General features: G+C 46.8%; 2 protein-coding genes across 2 annotated transcripts in view; one reads left to right on the plus strand and one right to left on the minus strand.

Moving 5' to 3' along the window:
* Window positions 1-995: 995 nt before the first annotated feature.
* Window positions 996-7,126, minus strand: PNO1 (partner of NOB1 homolog). The gene is made up of 7 exons (XM_044290152.1): window positions 6,896-7,126; window positions 5,713-5,862; window positions 5,132-5,215; window positions 4,169-4,229; window positions 3,402-3,519; window positions 2,564-2,634; window positions 996-1,533 (listed from the first exon to the last, which is right to left on the minus strand). The coding sequence occupies exons 1-7, from the start codon at window positions 7,052-7,054 to the stop codon at window positions 1,466-1,468; spliced, it is 711 nt and encodes a 236-aa protein (XP_044146087.1). The 5' UTR covers window positions 7,055-7,126; the 3' UTR covers window positions 996-1,465.
* Window positions 7,127-7,461: 335 nt separating this feature from the next.
* Window positions 7,462-17,221, plus strand: part of DNAAF10 (dynein axonemal assembly factor 10) — a 28,971-nt gene continuing 19,211 nt past the window's right edge. Inside the window, exons 1-2 of the mRNA XM_044289635.1 lie at window positions 7,462-7,696; window positions 16,559-16,659. Of these exons, the coding sequence (XP_044145570.1) occupies window positions 7,511-7,696; window positions 16,559-16,659 (287 nt within the window). The 5' untranslated portion in view covers window positions 7,462-7,510. The remainder of the gene's footprint in view (window positions 7,697-16,558; window positions 16,660-17,221) is intronic.

Genomic DNA, 17,221 nt, shown 5'->3' on the forward strand with positions numbered 1-17,221 from the left:
TAGGCACTTGTTCAGACTCCTTAGATTTATAATAAGCCTGAAGGATCCCTCTGTTTTTTTAATTAGAAAAACTGGGGAATAAAAACCTTGCTGTTGCTGGCTTTCTGGAACTGGTAGCATGACCTCTTTTTGAATCAAGTTGGTTATCTCTGTCTCTAGGGATGACTGTTCCTCTTTCTTTGCCAAAGGTTTGTTGACAAAAAAGTGGTCTGGTGGGTAAGTACTGAATTCTAGCATGAAACCATTTTGAATAGCAGCTAGTATCCAAGGGGAGGCTCCTATATCTCACCATTGTGGAACAAAATTGTTCAATCTTGCTCCCACCTGGTCTCTGGCGTCATTGAGTGGTCTTTGATGAACTATCAGGATTAAAGAGGAATCGGTCACTACCACGGACCACAACGGTATTCGGAATCCATATCGGGATTCTCCGCTAACCGGAAGCCGAACTTTAGACGCCGAACTTAAAACAGAAGTTCGCTCAACACTAGAGGAGACCCTTTTAAAGTTTGAGCTTCCGTGTTGTTTCCTGTCCTGGGGATGGGGAGAAAGCACCCTCCTATCAGTGCCGTTGGGAAGGCGCTGGGGAAACACCCAGGTAAAGGACCTGCTCCCGTTGTCTTTGTCAGACAGGCCAGAGCTATTTTGATGGGGCCAGTGGTGGCACTCAGAGCCCTCTCTGTGGGCACCAGCACCCTGGAAAAAGTCTATGGTGTACCAATATGATTTAGACTTTTCCGGTCATTCATCAGCGCAAGGCGCACTATTTATTACAGCTAAATGATACACGACTACGTGGAAGATAAATTATATTTGTATTCAGGTTAAATTGCCGTGTTAGCAGTCCGTGAAATGTGGCCATGTGACTAAACAGGCAGTGAAGTTTAACTGACTGGTCTATGTCAGTGCTATATAACAAACGAAAAAAAAAAAATTTGTGAGGAGACATGACATTGCCCATTGGCTGCAGATAATGCACATACTCACACCCTGTATAATATTTATTGAGAGAAGCCTGGAAATGATTTATTAACCGATGTTTAACAAAGTTCATGTCACCACAGCTTTAATTCATTTACAAATTAAGTCTTGTTTTCCTAGAGATGAAGCTCGTCCATGCTGAAACAGCACAGGGTCATTATTTGGAGTATGTGTCTTGCATACCTCCTGAGTACGCCACAGCCATTAAAAGTAGACCATGACCCAAGAACACCTGGGACACATGCACTTTATACTAATGGGGCTGCAAAAATACAAATTTAATAGCGCTTGTCCATTAGCTTCCACTTGATGCATTTCCCATAGGGATTCTAGAATATATTCATATGAAAACGTAAAAATCTGGATAAGGCCACCAAGTCTTCACATGTGTCACTAGGAAACCTCATGAACTGAGGGCAGTCCCAGCTGTAAGAGATCCAGAGGGCATCTGCAGTACACCCACCATAGCTGGTTTATTACAGAGTTAAAATCGATCTGCTGCTCTGCTTGCCACTGCACGTATGTTTCCGTATACTTTAGAAGGTGGGCTTCCTGTAGAGGGGGGAAAAAAAAACAAAATAAAAAATAAAAAACACGTCAACTAGTGTTTTTAGAATGAACCAGAACAACCCGATGAATGACAAGATACTTTGGTCCCAAAAACATCCCTGTATAAAACTTCCTTTGGTTTAGGCAGTAACTTTTGGGAACGCCATCTTGTGTATGGCATGTGACAAAGGGGAGGGGGGCATGTGACATGTATCTGAGGAATCCAGATCTGTTTAGCATGCAGACTAAATAACATTGCAAGGTTTTGGACATTTTTAGACGCTGTGATGCCAATTAAGGTATTCTTTGAACACATAGTTATATGATAAATAGGAAAAGTTTAGGTTATTTAAAATGTTTATTAAACTTATTTTTTTCAGTTTCCCCAGGGTGCTTGCAATGTCTCTGTACTGCGCCGTTGGCAGGGAGTACCAAGATGGCAGTCTTTAGGGACTTCGCTAGGCCCCTGGCTGCAATGACAACTACTGTCCTAGATGGGACAACTACTCAGCGACCTCCCTCCATTCATTCATTTCTATGGAAGCGCTAAAAACAGCTGAGCGGCACGCCTAATCTAATTGAATGCGAAGCGCACTCCACAGCCCCCGCTCCATTCACTTCTATGGGGCTAACTAAAATAGAGCCAGTGTTCGCCTATTTTCGGCACTCCCATAGGAACAAGTGGAGGGCAAACGCGCATCCGCAGTGTGCCCACTGGCACTTTGCAGGCTCCATTCCAAGAGGTGGAACCTGCACCTATCAGACATTGGGGTCAAATTATCGCGATATGACCTCAATATCCCAGATGGGAATACCACTTTAAGTAGTATCTAGAAACCAGAAGAGGACTTTGTGGGTCACACATCATAGACTTAGATAACAACGTCAGATCACACAGGTCGGCAGGGTACAACGTGTGCCTTATTTCGGCCATATTGGATCCCGTAGAGCCTCCATCTTACTGTAAAGCGTGTGCGGGGGAAGGGCACAAGACATCCGCTGTAACCTGGTTTGTTCTGGCAGCTACACTTACCCAGAATGAGGTTACAAATTGCCGTTCTTGCCATCTTGATGTTTTGGAAGGATCCCAAAATATGCACTTTTCTATATAAAAACCAAAACACACTGTTAAACAAGTAAAAGCATTTCACCTGAAACTGCAATTTCTAAAAAGCAAACATGAAGTCAAATTTGCCGAAGGGTGCTTTCTGACTCCTTATAACGGATGACCTATCCTCTGAGTACGTCATTGGCATCTAATCGGTGGGGCTGAGCTGTGCCTAGGCCGCATGACCGATGGTCATGACATCACATAGCCCAAGGTAAGCAGCGAGAAGGCCGCGGTGCTCACAGAAGCGATGGGGCTTTCTCAATCAGCTGATCAGAAAGGTTCCTGGGTGTCAGACCCCCACCCATTAGATGCTGATGACCTAGTCAGAGGATAGGTCATCAGTTACAAACAGTTTGACAACCCCTTGAAGCTTCACCAGGTATTCTAACTCCTATACAACCTGGGTTTGGGCATTGAAGTCATTATAGTTTGTGAAATACGGCGAGTACCTTACTCCAATAGCGAGAGCTTTAATGCTCAAGTGCGCATGAGGCTCTGAAGTTTGACCGGGCAGATTAACGATCCATGTAACCCAGGAGACCCCACCTATGAAAGCTTTAACCATGCCCATATACATGGTCACCCAGCTTTCCGAGAACCAGCATCCAGCCTGGTAAAGCTTTTCCTTCATAGCTCTGTAGCTCCCCAGGTGGGACGGTGGCCTGTGTTCTGGAGACAGATGCAGGTCCCGTACCCATCAGACATTTAGTGCATACCCAGTAGACAGGAATACTGTACAGATATAGCGGTGTATACTTACGAGTCGGCGAGAACTATCCTAGTCTTTGTAACATTCTCTATGGTGAACTTGGTCTTTCCTCCTTTTCCAGCTATTCTCCCAATGGCACGAGACAAGTGGTCTCCCTTCAAGGGCTTAACTGTAGAGAGAAGAAAGTGCAATATTACAGATTGTCCTCTACTACACTACCTGAGGGCAGCAGAGAACCTAAGGCAACATGCCTGGCTCGGGATTATACCGTATAGCTTTCCACAAATTAATTCCGTGTTTTCATGTTAAAAAATAAAAATAAAAAAATGCTGCCAGGGCTGAAAACCTGTGAGTCCTGCTCCCCCGACCATACAGGGAGCGACAGCTCTGGACTCTGCACAGGTAAAAGCTGCTGCTCTGTTAGACGGGGACGTTATAAAGAAAGAGAAATATATCCTGCAATCGGGAATGGCTAACCTCCGGCACACAGCGTTCAGTGAAGACCTACTTTCCGTAGTACTGTACATATGCCGCCTTAACGGTTAGAAGATGTTGAAAAATGCTTCAAATATCAGCGACATTCACCCAGAAAGGGAGTAAGGCCTCCCAACTGTTCCCGCCGCAGAGGTCTGCAAATAACATCATGCCCGATTCTTTCTTGTGCCACGTGATAATTTGCTGCAGCAGAGGGTCTCACTCTCTGGCCGGGACACACAGCAGCGAGCAGCGTTTATGGGAAGGAATGACTATCCTAGAGCTTATCCTATGCATCCAAGAAGACTCACAACTCCCCCCCCCCCCCCCCCTTCACTACTTACCGTCTGTGACTTCAAAAGATTCTAAGAAGAGATCATCAAGTCGAACTAAAGCCAATGCATCCTGAAAAGATGGCAGATAACAACATGTCAGCCATGGTAATGCATTAGTAGATTCCTGCAGTCTCCCCGATGCAAGTTAGGGCTGAAACGAGTAATTCGACACAAAAAAATCCTCGATGCAGTTTTTTTGCATCAAGGATTTGTTTGTATCATGTGACCACGGAGCGGGAGTGAAGCGCTTGCTATTACTCACCGCTCTGTGGTCACCCGCCGGCCCGCACCGCGCTGCACTGTATCCTGACACATCGTTAGGTCATAGTGCACCCGACCCTGTGTGATGTCAGGACGTGGAGAAGATGGAGGCGCTGTGGAGCGGCACCCCTACAGGAAAGGTAAGTACTGGCGCTGGGGACATGGCTAGGAGGGGCAGCTGATGGTTATTTGTTATTAGAGTACTCAATTAATCGATAGAATACTCGATTACAGAAATAGTCGATAGCTGCAGCCCTGTAGTTCTGCAGTGCCGTCTCCATATCCTAAACTGGCCGTACACTCCATCAGCTACTTTATGAGAGAGGGGGGAGGGTTATAAAGAAAAACGCATCACGCGTCTGAAGATCTTTATGTTCAGAGGTACAGCGCTGCATCCTACAAATGGCGACAAGACTGAAATGTCTTGCCATCATTTGGTGCCAGCTGGCGTGCCAGCAGAAAGCGGTCTGCGTGCCACTTCTGGCGCGCATGCCGCAGGTTGCCAACCCCTGGGATAGACCATGAACCCGTGAGATTTGATCACTGGGCGTCCACCAGAGACCTCCACTGATAACTAGAATGTGGGTCCCACGTGCCCCCCCACCCCCCCAAAAAAAAAAATCCTCTTCACCGTTTGCAGCTGAGAAGGAGCAGAGGACTCTCTGGGCTCAGAGGATTCTCTCTCTCCTGGAGCAGTGGGGTCCATCTTACCTCCACCTGGAAGCCCAGGATAAAGGCCTTGACGAAGTCTGCAGCTTTCGTTAAAGCGCCAACATCTGTCGTCTCTTTACAAGTCTGGAGAGAGAAGAAAAAAAAAAAGAAAAAACAATGAGACACCCTATATTATGTGAAGCCATTGTACAAAAAGACAACTTCAAATGAGACAGCTCCCCATAAATACTGCATAGGGCGATCACAGAGTCCTGCAAAGTGCGGGCGTGGACACTTCTGTAGGTTACAGGGGTCCTCTCACCAGACGTTCCATCGTTTCTATAGTCCTCCAGACTGCACCAACCCATAGGAGTCCGTTTATAATTTCAGGACCACAACTCTGTTCCCTGGTCACATACTACCTGGAGCTTCTGGCAACAGCATTATATTTCCATCTGTCATCCACAGGGGTGCTCTCCAGGTAGAGAATGGAGTCCCTGTAACCCTCACATCAGGAGCAAATGGGGTGGGAAGGTGAGGGATACAGCCAGTCTACATTTGGTGGTTCCGGACCACCACACACCAGAATACATAAAGCAGCATTGGATGATATTAGCAGGAGACCCCCGGCCGCGTCTCACCCTTATCTCCACGTTTCTCGATTTTAGGTTAAACCGGACTTGGAGCTGTAAGTGTTCTACAATGGGAGTGAAGATCTTCATCCAGTTCTCTTTCAGAGGCGTGTATCTGTTCGACGGGACCGGGATCTTCCTCATTTCATCTTTGTCCCCCTGTCAGAGATACAATGTTATCCTATGAGAATATGTCCCTTCTCCCCCCGCAGACATAACTCAATTGCTCATATCTCCAGCTGTGTCTCCTGACCCCACCATAAACCGGCCTGCCACGGGGAGAGGGAATGGGCCATGGGCCGCTCGTCTCCCCGAAGTCCAACATGCTCCGTCCTTCTTCCACCTATGGCCTCTGGAGACAGTCGGTAAGACCCCACACTTTTAACAATGAGGAACAGGTGAAGTACATACGATAAATGTATGACTGCTGGGACCCCCTCCATCACAAGAATGGCTGTCCCTTGTGCCCCTTTGGCATGGAGCTGTGGCCACACATGCATTACCTCGCTCTGCCATCTCAGCCAGTCCCATAGACAGTGAATGGTGTAGCGCAGGCATAACCGCTGCTCTGTTCAAACCAGGGCACAGACCCCATTCCTGTTATGGGTGGGGGTCCCAGTGGTCAAACCCCTAATGGCTACACCTTTCTCACCTATCCTGTTCAAAGCCCCTCAACACATGATTATGTAGGAGAGCCGAGGGCGCCGCACCTGGCCTGCGCCCGCCAATGATCTGTAACAGAGGGTGTAATAGGACCCTCAAAAGGGTTGTCCACTTTCAAGAGAAAACCGGACAACTCAGGGGACTGACCTGTAATAAAGAATAGACGATTACTGATCTGACAGATCCCGTGGTTCTCCCAGGTGGGCTGTTTTCCTGACTGCAGCGGTGGCATCACATCAACAGTATGTGACCACTGCAGCCAATCACTGGCCTCAACTGTGCAACCTCTTTAAAGAGGTTCTCCAAGATTTCTATACTGATGATCTACCCTAGCATTGGTCATCAGAATCTGTTAAAAAAACAGCCCCCAAGGGTGCACAACCCCTTCAGCGCCGCACACAGGCGAGCAGTAGAACACACTTCCTTCAGGAGCCACAAGGAATTGCTACTCGAGCAACTGAACAGCCCTGACCGGCACAGCCGATGTCACGTGCACGTAGAACTAACTGCTGATGGCTCCCGTACACACCATCAGCTTGTCCCCGGATATCGGTGGGAAATCCGGCCTCTTCAGGGGCTGCTCCCCCGTCTCCATGGGTCTCTCCTCCGCCGCCCTCCTCTTCTTGCCCCTCTTCTTGGTGACGCTGGTGAAAGCCTCCCCGGTGCCGGCCGCATTCTCCGTATCCATTACTGTAAGATCAAACCGCAGTCCCGTCCCAACACGTGAAAGTCGGAGACATCCGGGGAGAAAGAGGCGGGGCTACAGTATTAGCCGAAAATAGATCGTTTTCACAATGACGTCACCACAACAGGCCCCACGAACAGGCCCTGTCTCTGACCACCTGAACGAGCTGCCCAAATCATGCTTGTTTGCTAATATATTCATTTTCAATGAAAATGTTGGTTCAGCCCAAACAGTTACGATTTCAAGACTTTTTTTGTATTGTTTGCACCATATCTGTTTTACAAATCAGTTTGAAAATAAAAGCTGGCCTTCCTAATTGATCGCTTTGCACAGGCAGCGATAGGGGCAGCCCTATGTTCTGAAAGCGTAGTTTAGTGTCAGCTAGGGGAGGGGCCTGTGTGTTTGGGGCAGTGAGTGGCAGCGCTGGGCGCACACACGCACACTTGTTGGGTCGCAGCGATGTCGTCTCCGCTGGAGAAGCCGCAGATTATTGCGCACGTCCAGAAGTCTGTGAATTACACCTTATTCGACTGCAAATGGATCCCGTGCAGCGCCAAGTTCGTCTGCCTGGGCAATCTAGCGAGGGGGAGCGGGATCATGCAGATCTATGAGATCCAGCACGGCGAGGCCAAGCTCATCCGAGAGGTCAGCACTAAGTAATCCAGGCGATCGCGGCTCCATAGCCCTTTGCCTTGCGACCAGTGCAGTTTTGCATTGTCTGTATAGTAGTCAGTGGGTGCAGTGTCACCTGAGCATTGCCAGGTCTCTAGGGTTGTGTAGCGTCAGTGTATACACGTTGCCATGGTAACTGGGAGCCAGTAACTGCCACACGAATCAGTCACAGATGATGGAGACACAGCATAGTAATACTTTACTACTACTACTGATGATGATGATGAGGGACCTGGTGGTGATCACTTATTGTATGAGCACTAGGGCTGCAGTTATTTTTGTAATCAAGTATTCTAACGATTAATCAAGTACTCTAATAAGAAAAAAAAACTAATTAAAAGAACGTTTTCCTTTATAAAAACTCATTAGACCCCTCTGCCACCAGTCCTCAGCTCCCCCCTCCCAGTGCCATCAGCTCCACCACAGTGCCATCAGGCGTCTTCCCCCAGTGCCACCATTTCCCCCTCCTAGCCATCAGTCCTTAGCGCCAGTAAAATAAAAATACTTCCCCTTGCTGTAGGGGTGCTGACCACACTCCGCAGCTCTTCCAGCCTCTTCTTCACACGCTGCACTGTCCTCTTGACGTTGCACAGCGTCAGGTCATATGCGATGCGTGTACGTCAGGATACAATGTGGTGCGGCCGGCGGGAGACCACGGAGCGTGAGTAATAGCAATCTCCGTGGTCACATGGCACAAGCGAATCCTCGAGGATTTTTTTGTGTTACTCGATTTAATTGAGTAATTGTTTCAGCCCTAATGAGCAACTTTACAAATTGTCTGATGACATAGAAATAAATATTTATTTCTAGAGCACCAACATATTCCGCCGCGCTTTACAGTCAGGGGTATACATAGAAAGTTATCTGCATATTGTGTGCTCATCAGCATCATCCAGAGTACTCTCTGATGACCGAATGATCCCCCTTTAATTCCGTAATCAGTTTTCACTTCCTCAGATGCAGGCGTCATACAGAGATGCTATATGGTAGTATACGGCAGGGCCTACAGGTCTGCAGTATGGACAGTATGTGCTGCTGTACGGGGTCTGGAATCACACAGAGATTTTTAGATGACGTGCCAGAAGTGGATCCAAAAGGAAGGAAAGATCCTTCTCACTTGTCTTTCTCTACATTGTTTGACTCTAAAAACTGTGTTGAAAACAGTGTGCGGTTTCTACTTTGCGCTGTATACCCTCTCAGCCCCATTTACTATAATGGGGCTGAACTGCTCCCAGGTCACGTGACTGTCCTAGGCTAATCTGCGAGAAAGCCACGGCGCTACTGCGTGATTTAAAGGGGTTATCACATGATAGCATGAAATATGAAAATCAGACATCATATAGTACAAGACAGTCTCTTCCTAACGAAAGCTACAACCAGCCCCGTACCTCACATGGATCCAGAGATCTCCCCGTTCATTGCTCCTATTGTTCTGCTAGATTTATTTCTAGCTGGCAGCTCAGGGGACGTGTCCTTTCTGCTGCAGCTGGTGGTAGTGGAAGGATGGAACTGAGTATGTGTGACCACCCCAAATGTGAGGTGGACAGAGACATTTGAAAAAGAACAAACAGCAGGTGGCGCTATACAGGTAGATTTTATTTAACAACTCGTGGCTTTACAACATTTTTTAATTTCATGCAATTACAAAAGTATTCAGATGCAGGTGCTGGTTTGAAAAAAGGGGGAATATTTTTCATGGGACAACCATGACAACAATTTATACCCCTCTGATAAGACAGAAGGTGAACGTCACAAATTATGATTTGCCCTAATTGAGCAAAGCTAAAAACTAGTCATCAACCCAACACTGTAGAAAATGACATCACCCTTCGTCCGCTTTCAGAAGAGCGACTGTCACGCTCCGGACTCCCATCCTGACCTCCCAGTTGCATAGCATTACCGTATATTGATTTATGATGCTATGTAACCTTTAGGCCCCTTTCACACGAGCGAGTATTCCGCGCGGATTCGATGCGTGAGTTGAACGCATTGCACCCGCACTGAATCCCGACCCATTCATTTCTATGGCGCTGTTCACATGAGCGGTGATTTTCACGCATCACTTGTGCGTTGCGTGAAAATCGCAGCATGCTCTACTTTGTGCATTTTTCACGTAATGCAGGCCCCATAGAAGTGAATGGGGTTGCGTGAAAATCGCAAGTGCGGATGCGGTGCGGTTTTCACGCACGGTTGGGATGCTAGGAGACGATCGGGATGGAGACCCGATCATTATTATTTTCCCTATAAGGGAAAATAATAGCATTCTGAATACAGAATGCATAGTACAATAGCGCTGGAGGGGTTAAAAAAATAAAATAAAAAATAATTTAACTCGCCTTAGTCCACTTGATCGCGCAGCCGGCATCTCTTCTGTCTTCTTTCTTTGCTGTGTGCAGGAACAGGACCTGTGGTGACGTCACTCCGGTCATCACATGGTCCGTCACATGATCCATCACCATGGTAAAAGATCATGTGACAGACCATGTGATGACCGGACTGACGTCACCACAGGTCCTGTTCCTGCACACAGCAAAGGAAGACGGACAGAAGAGATGCCGGCTGCGCGATCAAGTGGATTGAGGTGAGTTAAATTATTTGTGTTGTTTTTTTTTTTTTTTTAACCCCTCCAGCCCTATTATACTCTGCATTCTGTATTCAGAATGCTATTATTTTCCCTTATAACCATGTTATAAGGGAAAATAATACAATCTACAGTACACCGATCCCAAACCTGAACTTCTGTGAAGAAGTTTGGGTACCAAACATGCGTGATTTTTCTCATGCAAGTGCAAAACGCATTACAATGTTTTGCACTCGCGTGGAAAAATCTTGCATGTTCCCGCAACGCACCCGCACCTTTTCCTGCAACGCCCGTGTGAAAGCGGCCTTACAGTTCTAGAATGTATTGGCTAACACTGACATAATGCTGTCAGTGTTATCCAGTACATTCCAGACCTCTAAGGGTTACATAGCATCATAAATCAATAAAATGCTATGTGACCCCGGCAGTGCTGGAAGTTCAGGACAAGAGCTGCGCTGCGAGTCTGGAGCGTGACACCCGTTCGTCTGGAAGCGGCCTTAGCGTCTCTACTATGTATAGTCAAAGGAATACACAGAAGACCGGTTATCAGGTAGTAGAGGCATGACTGCAGGATCTGATTGTGAGCTGCATGCACAAGCTGCTTAAAGATATGTGACGAAGACAGATGGCAGAGTTACTGTGTTTTATAGAAGACTAGCAGGATGGCCTGGCTTTACACGGGTATATTTAGGCCTCTTTCATACGAACGATACGGATTGTGTCAGGATGCGCTCGGTGAAACTCGCACCATTTCGCAAGCAAGTTCAGGGAGTTTTGTCTGCGATTGCGTCGTGTTTCAGTTCTTTCCATGCAGGTGCAATCCGTTTTGATGCATTTTTCACACGGGTGAAGGGAAAAAAAATAAATGAAAGGTTTTCAAACAACATCTCTTAGCAACCATCAGTGAAAAACGTATTTCATCCGCACTTGCTTCCGGATGCAATGCGTTTTTCACTGAAGCCCCATTCACTTCTATGGGGCCAGGGCTGCGTGAAAAACGCATGAATATAGAACATGCTGCGATTCTCACGCGAAGCAGAGAAATGAATGCGTCAGGATTCAGTGCGGGTGCGATGCATGAAGTGAACGCATAGAACCCACAGGAGAACTCACTTGTGTGAACGGGGCCTTAGGGTACTTTCACACTAGCGTTATTCTTTTCCGGCATTGAGTTCCGTACTAGGGGCTCTATACCGGAAAAGAACTGATCAGTTTTATCCTAATGCATTCTGAATGGAGAGCAATCCGTTCAGGATGCATCAGGGTGACTTCAGTTCAGTCTTTTTGCCTTTTCAGGATGGAAATAATACCGCAGCATGCTACGGTTTTATCTCCATCCACAATTCCAAAACACTTGCCAGATCCGGCATTTTTTCCCATTGAAATGCATTTCCAGGTGACACCGGAGAGACGGATCCGGCATTTCAATGCATTTTTCAGACTGGTCAGGATCCTGATCCGTCTGACAAATCCATCAGTTTGCATACATTTTGACGTATCCGGCAGGCAGTTTCGGCGACTGAACTGCCTGCTGGAATCCTCTGCCGCAAGTGTAAAAGTATCCTTAGTCTATTTCATTTAGGCCTCTTTCACACGACCGTATGGCTTTTTCAGGAGCATAGTTAGAGAGGTGAAAAAGAATCCAAGGATCACCACCAAGGCCATCCTGGTGAATCTGGGCTCTGCTGGTGGCAATGTCTCAAGGCAGACAATCCAACGGACACTGCCACTGCTGGGTTCCACGGATGCAGACTAAGGAGGACGCCACTTCTCCAGATAAGGCACACAAAAGCTTGCTTGGCCTTTGCAAAAGCTCATCTGGACAAAGAAGAAGACTTCTGGTCTTCTGTGTTATGGTCAGATGAAACAAAAATTGAATTGTTTGGTCACAATGATGTTTCCTTCATTTGGTGTTAAAAAGGAGAAGCTTTCAACTCAAAGAACACCATCCCCACTGTCAAACATGGTGGTGGGAACCTAATGCTTTGGGGGTGTTTTTCAGCCAATGGACCAGGGAACCTAATCACAGTAAACGGCACCATGAAAAAAGAGCAATACATGAGGATTCTCAACGACAACATCAGGCAGTCTGCAGAGAAACTTGGCCTTGGGCACCAGTGGACATTTCAGCATGACAATGACCCAAAACACACAGCAAAAGTGGTGAAGAGATGGTTAGCAGACAACAACATTAACGTTTTGGAGCGGCCCCCTAACATAGTGAAGAGAAGCCTGGTACCGCACCAGCAGTAAACAAACAGACCTTGTGCTGCAAGGGGGAGCAGTGGAGCAAGGAAATAAAACTCTGATGCTCCACTCATTCATATTAAATGAGTAAAGAAGAGGTTATATCAGACAACCCCTTTAAAGATCTAAAATTTTTATAGTTAAAGGGGTTATCTTGGCTGCAGATATTAATGACCTATCCTAAGGATAGGTTATCAATATCAGGTCGGTGGCGATCTGCCACTGATCAGCTGTTTTGGGCAGCCTTGGTGCCCGAAACTATACAGAGAATAGAGCAGGGCTCTGTGCACAGTGTAGTGGCCATACCAGGTACTGCAGCTCAGCTCCCATTCAAGTGAATGGGGACTGCGCGGTAGTACCTGGAGCCAGAAACTACACTGTGTACGGAGCCTCCTGCTTCCTGGTCATAAAATGTATAGTTTCAGGTGCTGCGGCTGATCTGTGGAGGTGCCCCCACCTATCTGATACTAATGACCTATTCTGAGTATAGGTCATCAATGTCTGTAGTCTGGACAATCCCTTTAACTGACAATATGCATTTATATATAACTAATGTCACCATAAAGTAATGACAATTAGCGCCCACTAGGGAGTCCCATGCTCCGCACAGTGCTCATTCTAATGATGTTGAATTGATCAGACATTTTGCACAATTTACTGAGGAAGACAAAATGACTCCTATAGTCTGGAATAGATGTGGTAGGACTGAGATTGGAATAGGGGTGATTCATTATTGGGAGAAAAGTGCCTGTCCTGGGTTTTCTGGGACTTTGATATTGATAGCCTGTCCTCAGGATAGGTCATCAGTATCAGATCGGTGGGGGGCTGACTCCCGACACCCCCACTGATCAGCTGTTTGAAAAGGTTGCGGTGCTCTAGTGAGTGCTGCGGCCTCCTCACAGCTTACCATTCACAGCGCCACACATTATATAGTGGCTTTACTTGGTATTGCATTCACTTGAGTTGTGCTTAGGCCATGTGACTGATGAAGAAGCCACAGTGCTCACTGGAGCACCACGGCCTATTCAAACAGCTGATTGGCGAGGGTGTCAGGAGTCAGACTCCCACCGCTCAGATATTGATGACCTATCCTGAGGAGAGAGCATCAGTATTGTACTCCTGGAAGATTCCTTAAAAGTCTGCCGAAAAATAGTTGTCGGCTATTTTTATCTTTTTTTACTTCAGATGGGATAGGAAGGTAAGATGCTCTCTGACACCTTGGCAGCTTCTTACCTCTTACACCAATAAAGTATCTGGCTTGCAGAAAAACAGGTGGTGACAGAAACAGAGTATGATGGCAGCCATTTGTACATATAAGGGGTTAATCTTATAGCACCGGGCGAGGGGAATACGTTAATATTACATAATATTCGGCTGTGGTAAGCCGGTGGAGGAGGACGGGCTGTCTGTTTCTTGCTTCTCTTGTGTTGTGCCTCCGGCCTGCTCTTCTTCTTTCCTCTGTTGCTAGGCAACAAGCAGCCCTTGTCTTCCTGAGCAGTACACAGTATTAATCGGAGTAACGTCCCTGAACAAAACTGTACTGAGGATGTTACCACAGAGAATATCTAGAAGGAAGTTCTTCTCAGTCTTAGACAATGGGGGAAATTTATCATAGACCAGCATTTTACCCCAGTCTGTGATATCCCCTGCGATGCCGGAGGATGCGCCTATTTTATGACCAGACACATGCCTCATCATCATCCTCCGGCAGTCCGTGCGCCTAAAATGAAATCTAGGCCAGCTCGGAATTTACTGAGGAAGACAAAATGACTCCTATAGTCTGGAATAGATGTGGTAGGACTGAGATTGGAATAGGGTTGATTCATTATTGGGAGGATTTCATTTTAGGCACACGGACTGCCGGAGGATGATGATGAGTCATGTGTCTGGTCAGCTCGGAGCTTCCATAGTTTTCCGCCATTTTTTTCCGCCACAATACTGGCGTGAAGGAAGATCGCTATACCGAGCCTGTTCGCCCCACCCCCTCCGCTATCTTGCCAGGAAAGGCACAAGGGAAGCGTAGAAACAAAACTTGTGACTAAATTCAGGTGCAATGACATTAAAAAAATTGGCAAACGCACGCTTTGTTTTTTTTTGTTTTTTTTTTACCAGAAAACTGATGTGGGGGAATGATAAATTCCTCCTAAAGGATGGGAATTTAGAAAAACAATGGTAAATCAGAAAAAATACTAAACTTGGTGGCCTCTGTCTGGACTGCACAGTTGGTGGTCATCTTCTCAGAAAACCCCTGAAAGGGGAAATGTTGTCGCTCTGCGAGTCTAGAACCTCTGCAGCACAGGCCGTGACTACTCTAGTCTCCTTAGGAATGTGGAGACCATAGTAGTCACCCACTATCTGTGGCAGTGCCACAGCACTTGCAAAAAGCATTCCTTAGGGACATTCCTGGTGGTCTATGATGATGAGGTTAATGGTAGTCAAGGGCAGGGAACTGTACCTACAATTTAATTATTTTTAAAGGGGTTTTCTGGGAGTAGATTATTGATGGTTCGGTAGTGGTTCCGATTCCCAGCGATCGTCTGTTTGAAGAGGTTGCGGTGCTTTGGTGAATGCCGCCGTCACCTCACAGCATATCAAGCACAGCGCCATACATTTTATAGTGGCTGTGTTTGGCATTGCAGCTCAGGCCCATTTACTTAAAGGGGTTTTCCAGGATTTTAATATTGATGACTTCTCCTCATGATAGGTCATCAATATCAGATCGCTGGGGGTCCCACACCAGTCACCCCGCCGATCAGCTGGTTGAAGAGAAGGCCACCCTCCGTGTGAGCACTACCCTCTCTTCACTGCTGCGATATCAACGGCGAGTAAGTGTAGATACACCTAAGCCGTTCCATTTACTTCTATGGGACGACTCCTTCCTATTCAAGTGTATGTGACAGAGCCGTCCCGTAGAAGTGAATGGTACGGCTTGTAATTACACTGCTCACCGCTGCAGTGTCGACAGTGAGCAGGTAAGCAATGAATGGAAGCCTGTGCTCGCACGGAGCGCCGCCTTCTCTTCAGCTGATCGGTGTCGGACCCCTGGTGATCTGATATTGATGACTTATCCTGAGGATAATGCTTTATGTTGATGACCTCTCCGTAGGATGTCATTCATTTCACATTGGGGGGTGTAACTGCCGGCACTCACATTGTAGTGGCCGTGCTCGGTTACTGCAGCTCTCTCCCCTTTTTCACGGTGGTGGTGTCAGGAGTCAGACCCCTGCCGGTCGGTTATTGATGGCCTATCCTAAGGATGGATCCTCAATATAAAGGTCCTGGGATGCCTCCTTAAACTAGAATGCAGTGAACCATGGTGGTAGCAAGAAAGAATTTTATCATTTTACATTATTTTCTGGCCTCCTGAACAGTGTCGGGGGAGTCCAAGGACATGCTTGTCCAGATATCCCTCCGTGGACATGTATTTTATGACCCTTTTGGTGCTATAACCATGCAGTTGCTAAGGTAAGCTGTTTACGGGATGGATCTCCGTCTCATGATGGCTCACCATTATACAAGAACGTAATAACATGTTTTGATCCTGTTGACTCTGGAGCTGGGGAACGATACAATTCTACAGGGAGGACTCACAAAAAAACTTTCTTGGTTTTACTAAGTCCGAGGGGACGTAACGAGATGTGTAAACACTTCTGAGCTCACCAGACTTCTAAGAAGGATACTTGCCTCAGCGTATGCCAGGATTTGTGAGGAAGAGCTACAGGGGTTGTAAACTTATAGTAATAAAATACTGTGACACCTAGATTTTGGGGTAAATGGCGCCCACAAGTTGGTGCATCTAGGTTTAGAGAAATGATCTGCTCCCAGCCCGACAAGGTGGTGCGCTAAAGGGGTTCTACAAAAGACGATAATGCCCAGGATGGGGGTTTATCAATGTGTCCTGCAAGTGAGCCCCAACCAGCTCTACGTTCCCTGTAACCTTTTAAATTTCTTTATCTGTTTTTTCTTTTGCTAAGTGACTCCTTATGTTCTTTTAATATATTGAATAGATCGAAAAGCCAAAGCCCTTGAAATGTGGAACATTTGGAGCCAGTTCACTGCAGCAGAGATACTTGGCCACAGGTGACTTTGGAGGAAATCTCAATGTCTGGTAAGATCTTACTCGTCTGATCTTTATGTACTATAATGGGAAATAGTCATGCTTTTAAAAAAGAGGAGAACATAGGTGACACGTGTTCTGGTTAAGTGTAGGGGTGATCCAGTGTGTGACTGCTCATCTTCTCAAATGTTCGGTGTAGGGGGTGATTCGCAGTCTGAGTGCACATCTCTTCTCTCATTGGTAAGGGGGGGGGGTGAAGGAGAATTCCTGTATCCCCACCCTGGGTCACTGGAGATTGTACGGGGGACAGATGGTGGTAACAGTCTGGAATCCTTCCTCACTCTCCCTTTTAGATGCCCATACAGCTGAGAAAAGTCCATCTAAAAATTACATGAATGATCGTTTGCGATGGCCGACCTCAGACTTCTGTCTGCCAGAAAATGTTTGGCCAGGTTGCAAAAACGATGCCGTGGTCTGCCAAATGGGCGGCCAATCATTACCTTCTGTATGGCCGACTTTACACGCACACTAACGTGAACTTTTTATTTTGCTCCTAAACTTTAAACCGTTTGCTGCACCCCAAATTTGCACATAGAATATTGAAGGGTTTACA

The sequence above is a fragment of the Bufo gargarizans genome, chromosome 4, assembly GCF_014858855.1.
Source record: "Bufo gargarizans isolate SCDJY-AF-19 chromosome 4, ASM1485885v1, whole genome shotgun sequence".
Lineage (NCBI taxonomy): Eukaryota > Metazoa > Chordata > Amphibia > Anura > Bufonidae > Bufo > Bufo gargarizans.